Below are 20004 nucleotides of genomic sequence, written 5' to 3' on the forward strand. Positions count from 1 at the left end.
AGCCATGTCCTGACTGAGGAGTAATGAAGGAATTAATGAATTTCTAAAGTTCTTCCCGCCCTTCTTTATAATTTTTTTTTTAAATTTTTATTTATTTATGGTAGTCACACAGAGAGCGAGAGAGAGGCAGAGACACAGGCAGAGGGAGAAGCAGGCTCCATGCACCGGGAGCCTGATGTGGGATTCGATCCTGGGTCTCCAGGATCGCGCCCTGGGCCAAAGGCAGGCGCCAAACCGCTGCGCCACCCAGGGATCCCCTGTAGAGCCAACTTTGTGAGAGAATATTACTGTCAAGAGAGTGTGTACACATATATTCCCAGAGCGAGAGGCAATAGGATGGAGTATAACCGCTGTTGGGTTCCATAGGATCCTCGAGGAAGTTGCTGAGTAACTTATCTCATGAGCAAACTAGCTATAATGAATTGAGGATAACTATCAGGCAATTTCTGAAAGTACAGATTATATCATGAATATTTTTAGTGTCGTTGTCATCATCATCATCAATCATCATCATCATCATCATCATCATCATAATGTTGACAGAGGGATCGGTAGATCCCTAATAAAATTAACCTTGTGTATAGGATATCTTTCAGGTTAGGATTAGTGAGTAATTTTTAAAAATTGAGGTAAAATTTACATACATTGAAATGCATAGATCATTAGTTTAAATTCTTTGTATAACTGTGTACCCTCACCCCAGGAAAGATATATGCTGCATTTCCATCACCTCAGGGAGTTCCTTTGTTCCCCCTGTTCTCTACCAATCAATCCCACCCCACATAGACAACCAGCTATCTGGTTGAACTGTGTATACGTGGAATCATACAGTATACTTTCTGGCTTTTTTCACTCAACATCATGTTTTCGAGATTCATTCATATTGTTATGTGTACCAGTGGTGTCTTCCTTTGTATTGATGAGTAAAATTTCATGATTATACCTCAGTTTGCTTATTAATTCTCCTTTTTGACACTTGTGTGGTTTTCTATCAACACTCTTCTGTAAATCTTCGTGTAGACATATGTTTTTACGTTTCTTGAGTAAATGCTTGAGAGTAGAAATACTGGGTCATAGTTTAGACGGATGTTTAACTTTGTAAGAAACTGTTTCCCAAATGATAGTATTCTTCTACACTTTTACCAGCAATGTGGAAAGTTAAAATCGCTCCACAACCTTGCTAGTATTAGATGTTGTCATTTTAATTGTAGCTATTCTAACAGGTATGAAATGGTACCTCCTTATGATTTTATTTTATTATTATTTTTTTAAAGATTTTATTTATTCATGAGAGAGAGAGAGAGAGAGAGGCAGACATACAGGCAGAGGGAGAAGAAGCAGGCTCCATGCAGGGAGCCTGACGTGGGACTCGATCCCGGGACTCCAGGATCACGCCCTGGGCCGAAGGCAGGCACTAAACCCCTGAGCCACCCAGGGATCCCCCTCCTAATGATTTTAATTTGAATTTTCCTGATGACCAAGACATTGAGTACCTTTCCCTGTACTTATTGGCCATTCTTATGTCACCTTTGTGAAAAATTTTATTTTTTTGCCCATTTTTAATTGAGTTGTCTTTTTGTTACTGATTTATAAGAGTTCTTTATATACTCCAGACACAGTCCTTTGTCAGATTGATGTTTTGCAAGTATTTTCTCCCAGTCTGTGGACTGCTTATCATTTTCTTAATGGCATCTTTAGATGAACAGACATTTTTTTATTTTTGTTAAGTCCAGTTTGTCTATTTTTAATTTTATGGTTAGTGCTTTTCATGACTTCTCTATGAAATATTTACCTCCCCCAAGATTGCAAGATTCTCTGTATTTCTTCTATAAGCTTTATGATTTTAGTGTTTATGTTTACAGTGCTATCCTTGAATTAATTTTTGCATGTGCTGTGAGGTAAGGAATGAAATTAATTTTCCTCCCCTATGTTTATCCAGTGTTTGTTTAAAAAACTTTCTTTTCTCTATTAACTTGCTTGGGTTCCTTTGTCCGAAATCAATTGGCCATATATGTGTAGCTTTATTTATATAATCTTTACTCTGTTCCATTGATCTTTGTTTTGATCATTATGCTAGTACCATATTGTTTTGATTATGTAGTTTTATAAAAAAAAAAGTTTATCTTGGTTTATCTAGAAGATTCTTTGCTTTTCTGTATAAATTATAGTATCAGCTTTTTAATTTCTAACAAAAAAACGAAAGCCTTTTGAAGTTGTGATTATGAAACAATTGACCCATATATAGAAATATAATGAATTTCTGTATATTGACCCTGTATACTGTGACTTATGAGTTCTAGTAGTTGTTTTTTAGATTACTAATGAAATTCATTTTCATTATATGAAAATTATGTCATCTAAAAATAAAGACAATCTGACCATTTTTGCTGTGTATATGTATAAGAAATATATAAACTATATTTGAAAACCAAGAGACTAAGAAAAACACACACTCATAATGAAAGCAAAAAAGAAAAATAGTTCTTGATTTTTTCAGTGTTCCTGTTTCACAGTGGCTGCTGCTGCTTTAACTGGGGTTATTGTTAATTCTTTTTTTTCTTTGTGTATACCCATAAGTAATATTTAGCCTTGTTATGAGTGATATTCTTCTGGTGACTTTAGCACTTAATTTCTCTGGGCCTCAGTTTTCATCTTTGTAACATGATAGGGTTCAACCAGATTCTTTTCTTTTTAAAGATTTATTTACCTATTTGAGAGAGAAGGGCAGAGGGAGAGAATCTTCAAGCAGATTCCCCACTGAGTGCAGAGCCTGACTTGGGGTTCCATCCCTTGACCCATGAGATCATGACCTGAGCTGAAACCAAGAATCAGGCACTCAACCAACTGAGCCACCCTGGGGCCCCTCAACTAGATCATTTTCTAAGGTGTCTTCGAGATTCCTGTGAGTTTGCCATTTTAGCTCTCAATATATCAGATGGGGCAGGCGGGCAGGAATAGAAAGGGTGTTTTTAGGGTCCGTAGTAATCCCTTTTCTTTCATTATAAATATGCTAGGGAGTTATGAAATGATCAGTTTGAGTTTATTACTAATTCTATTTATCATGGAAGGTTTGTCCTCATTTTGTTCCATTTACATTTGTTACTCTGTGTTAAGAGTTATGGTTAACTCACTTAAATTTTTCTGCATCTTTTATTTCTAGGCTTCATAGAGCCCAGTGTGCAATTAAACAGACTCAGGTAACTGTTCAGAAAATTGGAAAGGAAATTGAAGAAAAGCTAAGGCTCACATCTACAAGCAATGAACTGGTAGGTTTTTAAATATATTTACTTGTTTAGACTCCATGATTTCTAAATGTGATCATTATATTCTTATAGTAGTTAAGTTTTTTCAAAAAGTTTTAGGTAGTTATTTTTTCTTTTAATGTTTTGCTGTGACTTATATTGGCATTTCAATGTTAGAAAACACTTTCCCGTCTACTGATAATGCAACATGCAAAGTGCCTGCCTTTTACTGCTAGACAGAAATTCAGATTACGTACGATTACTTAGAAAATAATTAAAAGCTATTTTATTAATGCCTTGTCAATATGAACTCTAGACGTGAACTGTATAGTGAATAAGAAATAGCTGCCAGAAGGGAAAAAAAAAGCCTTTAGGGACTAATTTCCTTTTAGAAGATGAGTTTAAAATTATTTGGAATGAACTTATTAATAGGATTGCTTATGGACAGTGTTCTCTTTTTTGTGAAAGATTCCTTTAATTAGGCATTTCCAAAGAAATAGAAGTTCTAACCCAAATGGACAGATTTAAGATATTTTTTTTAAATTTTTTATTATTATTTATTTATGATAGTTACAGAGAGAGAGAGAGAGAGAGGCAGACACACAGGCAGAGGGAGAAGCAGGCTCCATGCACCGGGAGCCCGATGTGGGATTCGATCCCGGGTCTCCAGGATCGCGCCCTGGGCCAAAGGCAGGCGCCGAACCGCTGCACCACCCAGGGATCCCAGATTTAAGATATTAATATAATTTGGGGTTGCTTTATACTCTTTCTAGTAGAAAAAGTATATTAATTTTGGAATAAAGATTCTGTCTTTGTAAGCAGAATCGTAGGCATAACTAATAAATTGAACTTTTCTCAAATGAAGCCACATGGCTATGGGTAGCTTTTGATGAAATTTGTGCTATGGATTATGATAGTTAAAATCTAATTCAAATCCTTAATTAAGTCTTAACTAAAAAACTTTTAAGTATTTGTACAAACTCATTCTCATAGGTTGGCTGTATCTTCCAGTTGTCATTTATAGCACTATCAACTTAGGAGAAGGCCTTTTTATCTCCAAACAAAAGTTCTGCATTATGGTGCCTGGGTGGCTCAGTCAGTTAAATGTCTGCCTTTAGCTCAGGTCATAATCCCAAGGTCCTGGGATCAAGTCCGTGTGGGGCTCCCTGCTCAGCAAAGAGTCTGCTTTTCCCTTTGCCTCTCTCGCCACTCTTGCACTCTCACTCTCTCTTAAAAATAAATAAATAAAAATCTTAAAAAAGAAAAAACTCTGTACTATCTTGAAGATTTGCCCAAGATAGTAAATTAATAGAACTATGGAAACACAATGCAGTAAACCACCAGCGCTGGAATTTGAAGTGAATGGGTGATGAATGGGTATTTAAACTATATAAAATTGTTGATTTTAACCCATAAATGGCAGTTTCATGTAATTCAACCTGATGTATAAAATGGCTAGTGCTGTACCTGGCACAGAGCAGACATATAAAATATGGTAGCTGCAATAAATATAGTAGTAATTCTTATTCATATGATTTTTCTTGCCTATGGAAAGCCTTCTGTTTTGGAGAAGCTGTTAAACTACCTCGTTTTAACTCAAGCTCAGTAAAGGAAGAAAACCCAGACCACAAATATATTGGAAAAGGAGAAAAAGCAGCTAATTTTAATCCTATCTGTAGTGTTGAGAAATGCCACATTTTTAGAACCTTTGTCTGAGGGGAACTTGCTAGGTTTTTTTTTTTTTTTTTCCCTCTCTCTTTCTTATTTTCATCTCCCAAGGCAAGACTGGGAAATTACTTATTTCATTAAATGACAGCATATGTTTTGTCTCAGTATGGAAAAATGTATGTTTAATCCTATTTTTCTAAAATATAAGTGGTGACACACAGAGCAAGGTGATAGAATGTATGAGTTTAAAGAGGTCAGGTTCATAGGTTCACTGTGTGTTTTTATGCTGCCTGGTCAACATAGAAGAGAATTGTTGATTTTTGAACTGAAAGTGAACCTAGAAATCATCTAGTTACCGTATAACTTCACTAAAACCACCTCCTCAGTACATTCTGTTCCCTTACCTGTTTTTTTTCTCCATAGTATTTATTACCCTTTAACATGCTGTATACTTTTCATAGGTATTTTGTCTATCTCTCCTAAACTGTGTGAGGGGAGGGATTTTGTCTGTTTCTTCACTACTGTGTTCAGCAGTATCTAGAGAAGTGTTTGACGTAATAGATCCTCAGTAGATACTGAAGTTAGGAATGAATCTAGCATGTTAAATAACAAAATTCAGCCAGGGAAATTTGAATTTCCACTTGGCTTTTTGATTCATGAATCAATGGGATGTCACCTCCTCTAGCAAGTAGAGAGGAGCTCCAAAGAGTCCTACAAAATGGAAGGTTTTTATAGAAGGATGGTAGGGGCAAGAAAGTTATTAGCAAAAGAAAAGGATTATTCTAGGCAAGGCCACCTTCTAGGGGTAAAAAGTAAGGTGTCTTATCATGCAGATTGCTTCATCTTTTTTTAGGGATGGAGAGGGCCAAAGGGGCAAACTTATTGGCACAGTTTGAAAAATTCCTGGCTGGCCAGATAAGACTACATTTCTACAGAAGGTTGAAACTGCAGTTAGATTATGCATTAAGCAACTTGGTCTAAGCGACACCATTTTGGACCTGTACTTAGTCTTTTTATTTATTTTTTTAAACAAGCATTAAACCCTTGCAAAAGGATGGAGAATGAGGCCTGAAGAAAGGAAGCAACTTTTCCATAATCATTTGACTAGAAAAGACAAATTTTGGTTTACTTGTCTTGTTTCAGGGAATAATGCCATTTACTTGTTAATTTTCCACTCTAAGATTTATCTGTGGCAAATTAGAAACCTTCACTATTACGTTTTTTCCTCATTGCCTTCCTAATTGCTACAAGGTCATCATACTCCAACCCAAGCATTTTCAATTTTTAAGAATTGACTATAATTTTAACTTATGTATAAGCAGTCATAAGGCATACTTAATGCCGAAAGAAATCAGATTACTTTGTAAGATCAAATGTAACTACCTCTGTTATTAGAAAGTGAGTTCATACTTGATGGCTTTTAAAGATTTAACATCTTCCCATTCTATGTCAATAGCTAACATATCTTTGTGACATTTAATTATGTTTCTTATGAAATTTCTCCTGTTGTCATTTTGAATTTTTGCTTATATATTATGGATTTTGTCAAATGCCTTTCCCATATCTGTGATAGTTGTATTTTTTCCTCATGTTCTTGTATTATGATAGTCAAATACACTGATTAAACTTTGAATGTTGCATTCCCGGGGAAAACCCCTCTTATTCACTTGGAATTATTCTTTTTTATGTGTATTGCCAGATTCAGTTTGCTAAAGTGTTTAAAGGATTTTTGCATCTATATTCATGGGGGAATATTGGCCTGTTGTTTTGTTTTCTTAACAATCTCTGTGTCTAGTTTTGTTGTCAGGGTGATATTGGCCATAACTAATGAGTTGGGAAGTGTTTTTCCTTTTGCTTTCTAGAAGAATATGTGTAGAATTGGAATTTTTTCTTAAATGTTTGGTAGAATTTACCAGTGAACCCATCTGGACCTGGAATTTTCTTCGTGGGTTTTGAACTAGGAGTTTAGTTCTTTAATAGTTGTGGGTTATTGAAATTCTCTGCTTCTTGAGTGAGCTTTAGTAGCTCATGTGTGTCAAGGATTTGTCCATTTCATTTAAGAGGTTAGTCTTTTTAATTTTAGCTATTCTCATGTGTGTAGTGTTTTCTTATTTTAATTTATAATTGCATTTTTATAATAAGCATTTTTCATATCTATTGGTCATGTGTATAATCTTTAAGAAGTGTAAGTTTAAGTATTTTTACCCATAAAAAAAACAAACAAACTATGGGGCACCTGGTGGCTCAGTCAGTTATGTGTCTGCCTTTAGCTCAGGTCAGGATCCCAGGGTGCTGGGATGGAGCCCTCTGTCTGGGTCCCTGCTCAGCGGGGAGTCTGCTTCTCTCTCTCTTGTGGCCCCTCCCCCTCCACTTATGTGCCTGTGCTTGCTCTCTCTCTTTCTATCAAATAAATAGATAAAATCTTTGAAATAAAGAAGAAACTATTTAGATTTACAGAAAACTTGCAAAAGTAGTTCAGAGTTCCCATTTGACTTTCATCCAGTTTCCTCTAATATTAACCTCTTCTATAACCATGTTACATTTGACATAGTACATCATCAAACCAAGAAGTTAACATTGATGCATTAACTGTGGGCTTCATTCAGGTTTCACCAGTGTTTCCACAAATGTCTTTCTTTTAAACAAATAGACTGTATTTTATAACAGTAGTAGACTTATAGAATTACTACAAAGATAGTACAAGGAGTATACCCTACAACCAGTTCCTCCTGTTATTAACATTTAACCTAAATGTGGTACATTTGTTACAATTAATAAACCTGTACTGATAAATCATCATTCACAAAATCCATGCTTCCTTCAAATTTCCTTAATTCTCACCTAATGTTTTTTTCTGTGCCAGGATCCCATGCAGGAAACTATTACAGTTAGTAGTCATGCTTCCTTAGACTCTACCTGGATGTGAAAATTTCTCAGACTTTCATTGTTTTTAATGACTTTGACAGTTTTGAGGATTACTAGTCAGGTATTTTATAGAACATTCCCTGACTGGGATTTGTCTGATGTTTTGCCATGATTAACCTGGATTCTGATGTCCTTTTTTTGGTCCAGTATCCAGCCCAGGATACCACATTGTATTCAGTCATGCTTTCCAGGCTTCTCTGATCTATGACAGTTTCACATTCCTTCCTATATTTAAATCACCTTTACTCATCACTGTTGATATTTACCTGAATCACTGCTTGGTTAAGGTAGTGTCCCCCAGGTTTATCCACTATACTATCCAAAGGACACTTTGGAGTATCCTTTCCATACTCAATTTTTTGAAAGCAAGATACTAAGTCCAGCCTTCACTCCAGTAAAGGGGACTTGTGTTCCACCTCCTAGAGGGGGGACTGCCTACATATGTTATTTTGAATTCTTTGTGAGGAAGATTTGCACCCCTGCCCATTTATTTAATTATCCAGTCATTTACTCGTTAGTATGGACTTGAATATATTTATTTTATTCTTTAGGTTATAAACAAATACTATGTTATTTATTTTCTTGCTCAACTTGTAGCATCAAGAGCTCTTTCAGGTTGGCTCCTGTGTCCTTTTGACATGGATCTCTTTTTTTATTTGTTTTTTAAAACACTTCCTTTCTGACACTATATGATCCAGGCTTATCTTGTATTTTCTCTGTCTCAGCCCTGAATTAGCCCTTTTTCTGAGGAGTGCTGTTCCTGTCATTGGGTAATGGTATTTAGAAACAAGAACTAGGCACTGGGTGTGCGTATAGCTATTGGGTTGTAACTACTTCTAGGCCCTCTCAGTGGACAGAGCTGATGTATATACATGTATCTATGTCTATGTATGTATTAAGCTAAACATGAGTTTGTGCTAATACCTTCAACTATAACACCATAGAGTTAATTCTCACACTACACTTTATTTGTAGTATCTTTTCTGTTAGTGAGAAGCCTGGCTCCCATTATCTGTAATTTATTAACTTATTTTTTCAGTCCTAGTATATATGTAAGTTGTTTCATATTTTTTCCCCTTATTTTTAAATGAGATATCTGTCTTCTTGTGTTAAAGTGAATGGGTGGCGGATTGTGTGTATATCCATACATTTGCAGGTATATTTGCATTTTTCTTTTTTTGGATACAAGTCCTTTTTCTGATATATATGTTGGGAATAATTTTCTTATGTTCTGTGGCTTGCCTTTTCATGTTCTTAATGATGCCTTCTAAGGGCAAAAGTTTATAAATTCAATGAAATACAGTGTATTTTTTAATGTTATTTTATGGGTATGGCTTTTTGTTTATAAGAGATCTTTGACTAACCTGAAATCACATCAATTTCTTCTATGTTTTATTATATAAAAGTTTTATAGTTTTGGGCTTGACATTTAGATCTGATCCATTGCAAGCTGGTTTTTGTGTATGAGTTCAATAAGGTTCTTTTTTTTCTATATGAATATGCAGTTGATTTAACATCATTTGTTGAACAGTCTTTCCTTTTCTAATTTACTTGTTTTGAAATGTTTGTCTAAAATCAGTTAACCAAATATGTGTTCATCTATTTCTGGATTCTCTGTTTTATTCCACTGATCTATATGTCTACCTCTTACCAACACCAAAGAATTCTTTTTAATTTATTAACGTAATATCTTGCAGTCTTGTTCTATAATCATACTTATTTTGTATATTCATTGGGATTTTCTGTGTAAACAATCATACCTGCAAACTTGGACTGTCTTGTGTGCTTTATTTAATTTTTCTGACTTATTTCAATAGCTAGAACTTATATACAATCAAAGTGATGCAGTGAAATCATTTCTTTGTTCCTGATTGTGGGGATAAATGATTCATCCTTTCTTAATTAAGTATAATGGTAGTAACACTCTTTATTGGTGTTAGGAAATTACCTCTTATTCCTACTTTCTGAGATGTTGAATTTTGTCAAATGCTTTTTCTGCATCTATTGAAATAATCGTGGTTTTTCTCCCTGATTCCCCATAATTTAATTTCAGATGTTTAACATTATGTTTCTGGAATAAACCTGAATTTGTTACAATATATACTTTTTTTTTTTTTTTTTTTTGTATCTTGCTGGATTTGATCTGGAAATAATTTAAGGAGTTTGTGCATATTTGTTAGAGATATTATAATACAATGTTTTAAATTACTTTATCAGTTGGTATTAGAATTATAGTAACCTGGTAAAATTAGTTGAGCAGCGTTCCTTTTTCCTGTTCCATCTTGACCAAAAGCAGAAGTCTCTGCTTTTAATATTTTCTAGTGCTGTGCTGAGATTTCATATCTTTTTATTCATTATGAGAATATTTTACTTTTTCTGATACTTGACTGAGATTTCATATTTTTATTCTTTATAAGAATATTTTACTTTTTCTTACACCATATTTGTAATAGTGACTTTGTATGATAATTCTAACATCTGGGTTATCTTGTGATTGGCATATATTGGTTGTCTTTTCCCTAGAGAGTGAGTCACATTTTCCTGGCTCTTCATATCATATATTGAGTAATACTGCATAGTATCCTGGACAATGTGAACGAGATTTTGTGGACTCTCTGGATTTTGTTACTTTATTCTGAAGAGTATTGATGTTTTCATTTTAGTAGGTAGTTAACTTGTTTAGGCTGGAACTGCTCTGCCTGCAGTGGACCTTGGCTCAGATTTCATTCAGTTCAATACTTTTACCCTAAGGCACAGCTGCTTTCTCTATGCCTCATACATGTGTGGTTGAGGATTCAGAGACTCATATTGAATTTAAACAGAATCTGAGGGGATCCCTGGATGGCTCAGCAGTTTGGCGCCTGCCTTCTGCCCAGGGCGTGGTCCTGGAGACCTGGGATCAAGTCCCGCGTTGGGCTTCCTGCGTGGGGCCTGCTTCTTCCTCTGCCTGTGTCTCTGCCTCTCTCTCTCTCTCTCTCTCTCTCTCCTGAATAAATAAATAAAATATTAAAAAAAATATTTATAAACAGAATCTGGGATGTCCATTTTCTGCCTTCTTCTGTTCTGGTGGCCTCGATTGTGTGATCTCTTTCCCCTTGTTCCTCTGGCCAGAAAGCTAGTTGTCTTTCATTGGAGTTTTACTGCAGCCACCTTCAAGACAACACTACAGAAAAAGGGAAATTCACTCTGTGTGTTGGTTGCTTGCAGCAGGTCCAGAGTCTCCAAAATTTACCTGTCACTGATCAATTTCCAGAATCATCAAGTAGTAGCTTTTTGTATATAGAATCTATAGCTATTATTTATGAGAGGACCAATTTGTTAGGTGCTTATTCTCACACAGTGGAAGTAGAACTTTTATGTTTTATTATTATATATCTTTTCCTTTATCTTCCTGGCTGGTCCTGGGTTCTAGGCCTTATATTGCCACTGAGTCTATGATATTACTGGATTAGATTAAGTATTTCCTAAGAAAATATTTTCCCTTTCTTAGTGATTGAGAAGATGTAAGTGCAATAGAAAGAACCTATGCATGACATTTAAAAGCAAATTTGTTCTCATAGGACAACTGCCATAGTTCTAAAACTTTTTTTCCCAGATTGCTAATTATTTCCAGGTTTTGTGGGAAAACCAATATAGATAAATGTGCCCTAAGCCACCATTCTCAAACTTTTTGGTCTCAAGACTCCTTTATACTCTTAAAAATTATTAAGACCTCAAAGAACTTAGCATATATCTGTTGATGATGCCTAGGTTAATAAAAGACAGATGGTTTCTCACATTTATTTCTGCAATAAATCTGTTGTGATACCACAAATCTTAGAAATTCTGGAAAGCTCTGCTATACAGTTATAAGAAAATAAGAGTGAAAAAATGAGATAGCAGCTTAGTAGTAATATGAAAATATTTTTGATCTCACAGACTCTAAAATGGCCTCAGAAATTCTCATGGTTTCCTGGACCATGCTTTGAGAAAATTTTGTCTAAGACTTTTTAGCTCTAATGTGATCTAAAGAAAATTGTTTCCTTTAGTATGTCATTTACAAATTAGTCTGTCATTCTGAAATGAGTCTTTAACGTTGCCCATCATTGTCTTTGTAAAGACCCCAAAATAAGAATGTGTGTGCTTGCAAATAGATGAATTTGCTGTGATTTTCAAAGCAGATACATGTTGCATAAAAACACCAAAATCCAATTAAAAGTGATCCATTGGAGATGCACATGTGATATTAACTAGGAGTAAACAGATAAATAGAACACGGAAACCCATTAGAAGATACTTATGAAACATTAAGGTCTTTGAGCACTTGTGGTCAGTGCATTAGAAAGGAAGCTAAACCAGATCCCACTTGGGCAGGTTTGTTTACTCATCAAAAATTAGAGCCAGCTATGCTGGTTTTGAATGACTTGATAAATTTCTGCAAGTGGGCCAGTTTCTGCACATGGACCAAACACACCGTAAACATGCCTTCCTGTATCAGTTTAGTATTTAGATTAACTTGTACCCTTGATTCTTTGATTCTAGAAAATGCTTCCCAATCTGAGCATGTACCCTGGAATAGAGCAGATCAACCCTCTAAGTAGGCATATCTGTATTCTGTGAAAAGTTGTTTTCCCCTTTTTGAAGGGGCTTTTTCCCTCCAAAAAATTTAGTTTAGAATTCAGTTTGCGTATTTTGTGGAGAAAATGAAAATGGAACACTTCTTTGTGGGAAAAGATTACTTCCTAAAAATTTGCATATGTTTTTTCTCAGTGATGTAAAAACGCCATAGTGTGCCATGATCACACCAAGAAACCCAAATTGTTTCTTGGTTCCTTTTTCTTTAATGATAAACAACCTCATGGCCTTTGGTCTTTGTTTTTACAGTGGGTTGACAGGGCAAGATGGCTTTTATCACCATTAGACCCAACCTCTTTAGAAGCACGTAGGATGCCCTTCATAAATATTTGCTTTGTTCAAGAAAAATTGTGTAGGAATGTTTTATATTTCATAGGGTTTTCCAGTCAAATATAATAATGATGATTGGAAATAAGCTTTTCAGCTTGTTTTCTTGGCTTGAATGTCTTTAACAGATGATCATGCCATCTGTTTAGAATCAGTGTTTCAGTGATGAGGAAGAAAGCATTTTGGGTGAGAAACGATAGCTCTACTTTCCACACAACTGCCAAGTCATTTTCCATGCCCTTTGCTTCAACAAGGTTATACCATTACTCATCCCACTGAGTGTCTTTGCTTTTTCATTATATGTGAATCAAATAGAGATGCTGATTTTCATCTTTTGAAGTTTATCAGCTTGGTAAACCTATTTATTTAATGAAAAGGTTTCTTTTCTCATTACAGTTTTAATTAGTGTATGTCTTAGGAAGGAGACAAGAATTTATTAGGTACAGCCAAATATTACTAGTTTGGTTAAGATGCATGTCATGGAAAATCATATAAAGTATATTACTGACACTATTGATAAAGACCAGGAGAGAAGGACACACACATTCATAGCACAGTAATTGTGGGTGAATGTAAACGTGTGCAAGCACCTGTATATGTTTGTTGTGGGGGCAGATTTCAGATTTTATCTGGAGGCAAATTCTGGCCTCCAAAGACATTTGGATTAAAAGGGAGTCTGAGTAAAGTTTTGATTCTGGTTTCATGGGTTTAATTAAGTAGGAAGTATTTTAATGGAAAGATAAGTTAACAAACTTATTTAGCAAACTTAATTTTATCTCTAATAGAATGTGTCTGGGATTTGTTTTATTAAATGAACATTCAGTAAAATTGACTTTTTGAAGTATGGCTCTGTCATTTAAGAAATAAGCTTTATTTTTTAGAATAGTTTTAGGTTTACAGAAAAATTGTACAGAAAGTATTTCCCCTCTTCTCCTAGTTTCTTTTATTGTTAACATCTTATTATCAGAATGGTACATTTGTTACAATTGAATCAATATTCATACAATATTATTAACTAACGTCTGTAGTTTCTGTTAGGGCTTGCTCTGTGTTGTACAGTTCTTAGGGTTTTTTTTTAAAGATTATTTATTTATTTATTCATGAGAGACACACACACAGAGAGAGAGAGAGAGAGGGGCAGAGACACAGGCAGAGGGAGAAGCTGGCTCCATGCAGGGAGCCCAGTGCAGGTTTTTTTTAAGATTATTTATTTATTTATTCATGAGAGACACAGAGAGAGAGAGAGAGAGAGAGAGAGGAGGCAGAGAGACAGGCAGAGGGAGAAGCAGGCTCCATGCAGGGAGCCCAACTCAATCCCAGGACTCCGAAGGCAGGCAGGCACCAAACTGCTGAGCCACCCAGGGATCCCTAGTTCTCTAGGTTTTGACAAATGCACAGTGTCATGTATCCACCATTGCAGTATCATGCAGTGTAATTTCACTGGCCTAGAAATCCTCTAGGATGAATCTACCATCCTTTTCCCCCTCTCTTAGGGACCCCTGGCACCACTGATCTTTTTACTGTCTCCATAGTTTTACCTTTTCCAGGAATGTCATGTAGTTGGAATCAAATAGTATGTAGCCTTTTCAGGTTGACTTCTTTTACTTAGCAGTATGCAACTAAGGTTCCTCCATGACTTTTCATAGCTTGATAGCTCATTTATTTTTGTTGCTGAACAGTACTCCATTGTATATATATGCTACAGTTTGTTTAACTATTGAACTATTGAAGTGCATCTTGGTTGCTTCCAAGTTTTGCAACCTGCCTTGCATATGTCAAATAATTATTAGTAAAGCTGCTATAAAACATTCATGTGTAGATTTTTGTGTGGACATGAATTTTCAGCTCAACAAGTAAATATCCTGGAGCATGATTCCTGGATCATATAGTAAGCCTGTGTTTAGTTTTGTAAGAAACTGCCAGACCATCTTTTAAAGTGCCTATACGAAAAAAAAAAAAAAAAAAAAAGTGCCTATACGGTTTTGCACTGCCACCAACAAGAAACAACAATTCCTATTGGTCCACATCCTTGCCAGCACTTAGTATTGTCAGTATTTTGGATATTAATATTTATATATATATATATATATATATGGCATTTCACTGTTGTAGTTTGCAGTTTCTTTATGACATGGTGTTGAGCATCTTTTCATATGCGTATTGGCCTTTGATGAGATTTTAAAATTGGGTTGTTTATTTACTTATTGTTGGGCTTTTAGAGTTTTTGTGTATATTTTGGATATGATTCTTTTATTAAATAGGTCATTTTTAAGTATTGTCATCCAGTTTGTAGCTTTTCATTCTTTTAATAGTGGTTTCTACAGAGCAGAAGTTTTAATTTTACGGAAGGCCACCTTAGTTTCTTCTTTCATAATCATGTATTTGATTTGTATGTAAAGTCCTCTAAATTTTCTAGTGTTATCTTCTAGAATTGGTATGATAATTTAAAAAAATTTTATTCATGATTTGACTGGGGGTGGGGGAGAAGCAGAGAGAGAGGGACAAGCAGACTCTGGACTGAGTGCAGAGCCTGTCACGGGGCTCGATCCCACAACCCTGAGATCATGACCTGAATCAAAATCAGGAGTCGGATACTTAACCTATTGAACCACCCAGGTACCCCAGATATGATAATTTTTTTATTTTACATTAGTTCTGTGGTCCATTTTGAGTTAATTTTTCTGAAAGGTGTAAGGTCTATATCTAAATGTTCTGTTTCATTTTGTTTTGTTTGTATGTGGCTGTCCAATGGTTATAGCACCATTTGGTGTAAAGGCTATCCTTTTTCCTTTGAATTGCTTTTGTTCCTTTGACAAAAATCAGTTGACTGTATTTGTGCTTGTATGTGTTTCCAGGTCATCTATTCTGTTCTGTGCATTTATTGGTCTATTCTGTGTCCATGTCACACTGTCTTGATTATTGTAGCTTTATGGTAAGTTTTAGCATTAGATAGTGTCAGTCTTCTAACTTTGTTCTTTTTCAGTATTGAGCTATTCTGGTTTATTTGCCTTTCTATATAAACTTGAGAATCAGTTTGTTGGTATACAAAATAATTTGCTGGGATTTCACTGGATCTATAGATCAAGTTGGGAAAAATTGAACTCTTAATAATATTGTCTCCCTGTCCATGAATATGAACATTCATTTATTTGGCTTTCCTTTGATTTTTTTCATCAGTTTTCCAGTTTTCTTCATTTTAGTCTTATACATATTTTGTTAGACTTATACCTCAATATGTCATTTTTTAAATTTCTAATGTAATGTTGTGTTTTAAATTTCATATTCTAATTGTTCCTTGCTGTTACATAAGAAAAATATGGACTTTTGTGTATTAACCCTGGATTGTGCAACCTTGCTATAATCATTTTTTACTTCCAGGAGGCTTTGAGTTTTGTTTTTTTGGGGGGGTGGGGGTGGGGGTTGATTCTTTGAGATTTTCTACATAGGTAATCAAATCATCTGTAAACAAAGATGATTTTATTTCTTTTTTTCCCAGTCTGTATGCCTTTATTTCCTTTTCTTGTTGTACTGCATAGTTAGGATTTTTAGTAGATGTATGATAGTGTGGTGAAAGGGGACATCCTTGCCTTGTTCTCTAATGTAGGGAGAAAGTGTCTGGTTTCCTATAATTAAGTATGGATGATCCCTGATGTAAGATTTGACTTTATGAAGGTATGAAAGTGATAGGCATTCACTAGAAATTATACTTCAAATTTTGGATTTTGATTTTTTTCTCCAGGCTAGCAGTATATGGTATGATGTCTGGCAGGGGTAACAAACCGCAATTGTCAGTCAGCCAGCCATATGATCATTAGAGTAAACAACTGATACACTTACAAGCATTGTGTACCCATGCAACCATCCTTGTTTCTCTTTAAGTACAGTATTTAATAAATTACATGGGGGGGAGGGGCAAGATGGCGGAAGAGTAGGGTCTCCAAGTCGCCTGTCCTCAACAAATTACCTAGAAAACCATCCAATCATCCTGAAAATCTACGAATTCGGCCTGAGATTTAAAGAGAGACCAGCTGGAACGCTACAGAGAGAAGAGTTCGCGCTTCTATCAAGGTAGGAAGACGGGGAAAAGGAATAAAGACACAAAAGGCCTCCAAGGGGGAGGGGCCCCGCGAGGAGCCGGGTTGAGGCCGGGGCGAGTGTCCCCAGGACAGGAGAGCCCCATCCCGGAGAAGCAGGAGCTGCACCGACCTTCCCCGCAGAAAGGCCTCCCGGGGAACTGGAGCAGGATCCCCAGAAAGGCGGGGACGCCCTTGGGCTCCCTGGGACAGTAACAGAGGAACCGAGCCCCGGGAGATGCGCCGAGCTCCCTAAGGGCTGCAGCGCTCGGCGGGACCCGGAGCAGCTCGGAGGGGCTCGGGCGGCGGCTCCGCGGAGGGGGCTGCGGGGCTCCGGGGCTCCGGGAGCAGCTCGTCGGCGGCAGCTCGGGCGGAGGAAGAAGCTCCGCGCGGAGGGGGCGGCGCGGCTCCGGGAACAGCTCGGAGGGGCTCGGGTGGTGGCTCCGCGAAGTGGGCTGCGGGGCGGGAGCGAATCCAACAGCGCAGGCACCGGAGCACAGGGCGCCGGGACACAGCCCAGGATCCGGCCTCCCCCAGGGACAGGAAGAGGCCGGGAGGGCCCAGGACAGCAAGGATGCTCCTGCCTGGAACTGAGCAGATCAGCGGCCCCGCCCGGGAGCCCCCAGGCCCTGCAGACGGAGAGCCCCGGAGCTACTGCGGGAGCTGACTCCAGGGTCCCAGAGCTGCCCCCGCCACTGTGGCTTCCTCCCGAGGCCTCACGGGGTAAACAACCCCCACCGAGCCCTGCACCAGGCAGGGGCAGAGCAGCTCCCCCAAGTGCTAACACCTGAGAATCAGCACAGCAGGCCCCTCCCCCAGAAGACCAGCGACACGGACCAGTTCCAGGGGAAGTCAAGGGACTTAAAGTATACAGAATCGGAAGATACTCCCCCGTGTTTTTTTGTTTGTTTGTTTTTGTTTTTTTGTTTTGTTTTGTTTTTGTTTTGTGCTTTTTTTTCTTTCTTTCTTCTTGATTTCTGATTGCTTCCCCCACCCCACCCCACCCCTTTTTTTTTCTTTTTTCTCCTTTCTTTCTTTTTCCCCTTTTTTTCTTCTTTCTCTTTTTTCTTTTTCTCTTTTCTTTCCTTCTCTCTCTTTTTCTCCTTTTCCCAATACAACTTGTTTTTGGCCACTCTGCACTGAGCAAAATGACTAGAAGGAAAACCTCACCTCAAAAAAAAGAATCAGAAACAGCCCTCTCTCCCACAGAGTTACAAAATATGGATTACAATTCAATGTCAGAAAGCCAATTCAGAAGCACTATTTTACAGCTACTGGTGGCTCTAGAAAAAACCATAAAGGACTCAAGAGACTTCATGACTGCAGAATTTAGATCCAATGAGGCAGAAATTAAAAATCAATTAAATGAGATGCAATCCAAGCTAGAAGTCCTAACGACGAGGGTTAACGAGGTGGAAGAACGAGTGAGTGACATAGAAGACAAGTTGATGGCAAAGAGGGAAACTGAGGAAAAAAGAGACAAGCAATTAAAAGACCATGAGGATAGATTAAGGGAAATAAATGACAGCCTGAGGAAGAAAAACCTACGTTTAATTGGGGTTCCTGAGGGCGCGGAAAGGGACAGAGGGCCAGAATATGTATTTGAACAAATCCTAGCTGAAAACTTTCCGAATCTGGGAAGGGAAACAGGCATTCAGATCCAGGAAATAGAGAGATCCCCCCCTAAAGTCAACAAAAACCGTTCAACACCTCGACATTTAATAGTGAAGCTTGCAAATTCCAAAGATAAAGAGAAGATCCTTAAAGCAGCAAGAGAAAAAAAGTCCCTGACTTTTATGGGGAGGAATATTAGGGTAACAGCAGACCTCTCCACAGAGACCTGGCAGGCCAGAAAGGGCTGGCAGGATATATTCAGGGTCCTAAATGAAAAGAACATGCAACCAAGAATACTTTATCCAGCAAGGCTTTCATTCAAAATGGAAGGAGAGAGAAAGAGCTTCCAAGACAGGCAGGAACTGAAAGAATATGTAACCTCCAAACCAGCTCTGCAAGAAATTTTAAGGGGGACTCTTAAAATTCCCCTTTAAGAAGAAGTTCAGTGGAACAATCCACAAAAACAAGGACTGAATAGATATGATGACACTAAACTCATATCTATCAATAGTAACTCTGAACGTGAATGGGCTTAATGACCCCATCAAAAGGCGCAGGGTTTCAGACTGGATAAAAAAGCAGGACCCATGTATTTGCTGTCTACAAGAGACTCATTTTAGACAGAAGGACACCTACAACCTGAAAATAAAAGGTTGGAGAACCATTTACCGTTCAAATGGTCCTCAAAAGAAAGCAGGGGTAGCCATCCTTATATCAGATAAATTAAAATTTACCCCGAAGACTATAGTGAGAGATGAAGAGGGACACTATCTCATACTCAAAGGATCTCTCCAACAAGAGGACTTAACAATCCTCAATATATATGCCCCGAATGTGGGAGCTGCCAAATATTTAAACCAATTAATAACCAAACTGAAGAAATACTTTGATAATAATACACTTATACTTGGTGACTTCAATCTAGCTCTCTCTATACTAGAAAGGTCTTCTAAGCACAACATCTCCAAAGAAACGAGAGCTTTAAATGATACACTGGACCAGATGGATTTCACAGATATCTACAGAACTTTACATCCAAACTCAACTGAATACACATTCTTCTCAAGTGCACATGGAACTTTCTCCAGAATAGACCACATACTGGGTCACAAATCGGGTCTGAACCGATACCAAAAGATCGGGATAGTCCCCTGTATATTCTCAGACCATAATGCCTTGAAATTAGAACTTAATCACAACAAGAAGTTTGGAAGGACCACAAACACGTGGAGGTTAAGGACCATCCTGCTAAAAGATGAAAAGGTCAACCAGGAAATTAAGGAAGAATTAAAAAGATTCATGGAAACTCATGAGAATGAAGATACAACCGTTCAAAATCTTTGGGATGCAGCAAAAGCAGTCCTGAGGGGGAAATACATCGCAATACAAGCATCCATTCAAGAACTGGCACCTTACACATAAAGGAACTAGAGAAAAACCAACAAATAGACCCCACCCCCAGCAGAAGAAGACAGTTAATTAAAATTCGAGCAGAACTCAATGATATCGAGACCAAATGAACTATGGAACAGATCAACAGA

The 20004-nt window shown here is 37.2% G+C and overlaps 1 protein-coding gene across 2 annotated transcripts in view; it reads left to right on the forward strand.

Moving 5' to 3' along the window:
* Positions 1-20004, forward strand: part of UVRAG (UV radiation resistance associated) — a 318666-nt gene that overhangs the window by 135708 nt on the left and 162954 nt on the right. For both annotated transcript variants that reach the window (XR_005983964.1, XM_041730667.1), the window contains exon 7: positions 3161-3266. Coding sequence is in view for 1 of the 2 variants with exons in the window: in XM_041730667.1 (XP_041586601.1) it covers positions 3161-3266 (106 nt within the window). In the remaining variant the exon portion in view is untranslated. The remainder of the gene's footprint in view (positions 1-3160; positions 3267-20004) is intronic.

The sequence above is a fragment of the Vulpes lagopus genome, chromosome 15 (assembly GCF_018345385.1).
Source record: "Vulpes lagopus strain Blue_001 chromosome 15, ASM1834538v1, whole genome shotgun sequence".
In the NCBI taxonomy this organism is placed as follows: domain Eukaryota; kingdom Metazoa; phylum Chordata; class Mammalia; order Carnivora; family Canidae; genus Vulpes; species Vulpes lagopus.